This window comes from Cyprinodon variegatus, unplaced genomic scaffold, assembly GCF_000732505.1.
Source record: "Cyprinodon variegatus isolate N-32 unplaced genomic scaffold, C_variegatus-1.0 Scaffold1063, whole genome shotgun sequence".
Classification (NCBI taxonomy): Eukaryota; Metazoa; Chordata; class Actinopteri; order Cyprinodontiformes; family Cyprinodontidae; genus Cyprinodon; species Cyprinodon variegatus.
The window spans coordinates 170,262-171,327 of record NW_015151516.1 but is presented as its reverse complement, the minus strand read 5'-3'; the positions used below and the strand labels follow the sequence as shown (position 1 = coordinate 171,327).

The 1,066-nt window shown below is 40.5% G+C and overlaps 1 protein-coding gene across 1 annotated transcript in view; it reads right to left on the bottom strand.

Moving 5' to 3' along the window:
• The window catches only part of LOC107101175 (neurofascin-like), a 129,125-nt gene that overhangs the window by 80,208 nt on the left and 47,851 nt on the right, over positions 1 to 1,066 (bottom strand). Inside the window, exon 8 of the mRNA XM_015399976.1 lies at positions 325 to 495. Within this exon, the coding sequence (XP_015255462.1) occupies positions 325 to 495 (171 nt within the window). The remainder of the gene's footprint in view (positions 1 to 324; positions 496 to 1,066) is intronic.

Sequence of the window (1,066 nt, the reverse complement as noted above, 5' to 3'; positions counted from 1 at the left end):
GTTTAGACCCCCTACAGGCCAATGGCAGCACTGCACTCTCTTAGAGGGGAAGGGATCTGCCAACTAGATCCCGAAAAGTCTTCCAACAGGAACTGCCTCTGTCTCAGCTCTTCAGAGATGCTCCTCCTAACTTCAGATCCAACTGTAGAAAAACGGCTGACAGAGCAGCCAGCTGGTTTCCAATTTACATGAGAAAAATAACGCTGCCTCTGCTGTTTGGTCAGAGATAATCAGCTGATTGACGGAGCATCACAGACAGAACTTGTATTGGTCCAAAATTAGATCCTAAAGCAGAGCAGGTGGTGCTTTTGTTTTCACACTTACTGGTTTGAACCCGGAGGTTGAAGGGGTTCTTCTGCTGGATGGTTTGTGTGAAGGGGAAGCGAGCGTTGCAGCAGTAGTCTGTTTGTCCATCTTCAACTAAAACATTTGAGAAATAGAGGTCTCCGTTGAGACCCATGGAGACTCTGCTATCCTGAGGAATGGTTGCCATATCTGTTGGACCCAAGAGAAGAACCCGTTAGCACTAGGGAAGAACAAACCGAAACTGCTTTCACTTTTTTAAAAATAAAATATTCTTTGAAAAAAGGTGTTTGTAAAAGTGTAAAAAAAAAATTCTAGCATTATAGTAAACATGAAGAGGGAGATGGTGTTTTCATATTTTTTATTTTTTTGTCTACCCAGGTGTTAGATGAGTTCAGGGGTCACTAACGTGGTGCCCACAGGCACCAAGGGGCCCTCAACACACAGGGGTCCTCAATGTCTTCTGAAAATATTAGAGCACCAGTGGGCTAAGTTTCAACTATAATTTTATTCTCTTGCTCTTCTTTTTTTAATCCTTTATAGAGCAGTTCATCATATTAATCATATCTAAGTATTTTAAAGCAATTAAAAAAAGGACAATATCAGAGAGAAAATTTGGGAAATTAAAAGAAACCTTAAAAATCTGTTTATTATGCATGAAGTTAAGGTTTAGGTCCTGCATTTCTCTCCCCTTTTTCATCATTCTGCTTCATTCTATCTCTATTCTCCCACTCTGCAGAATCTGTTAGTTCAATCTCTAACG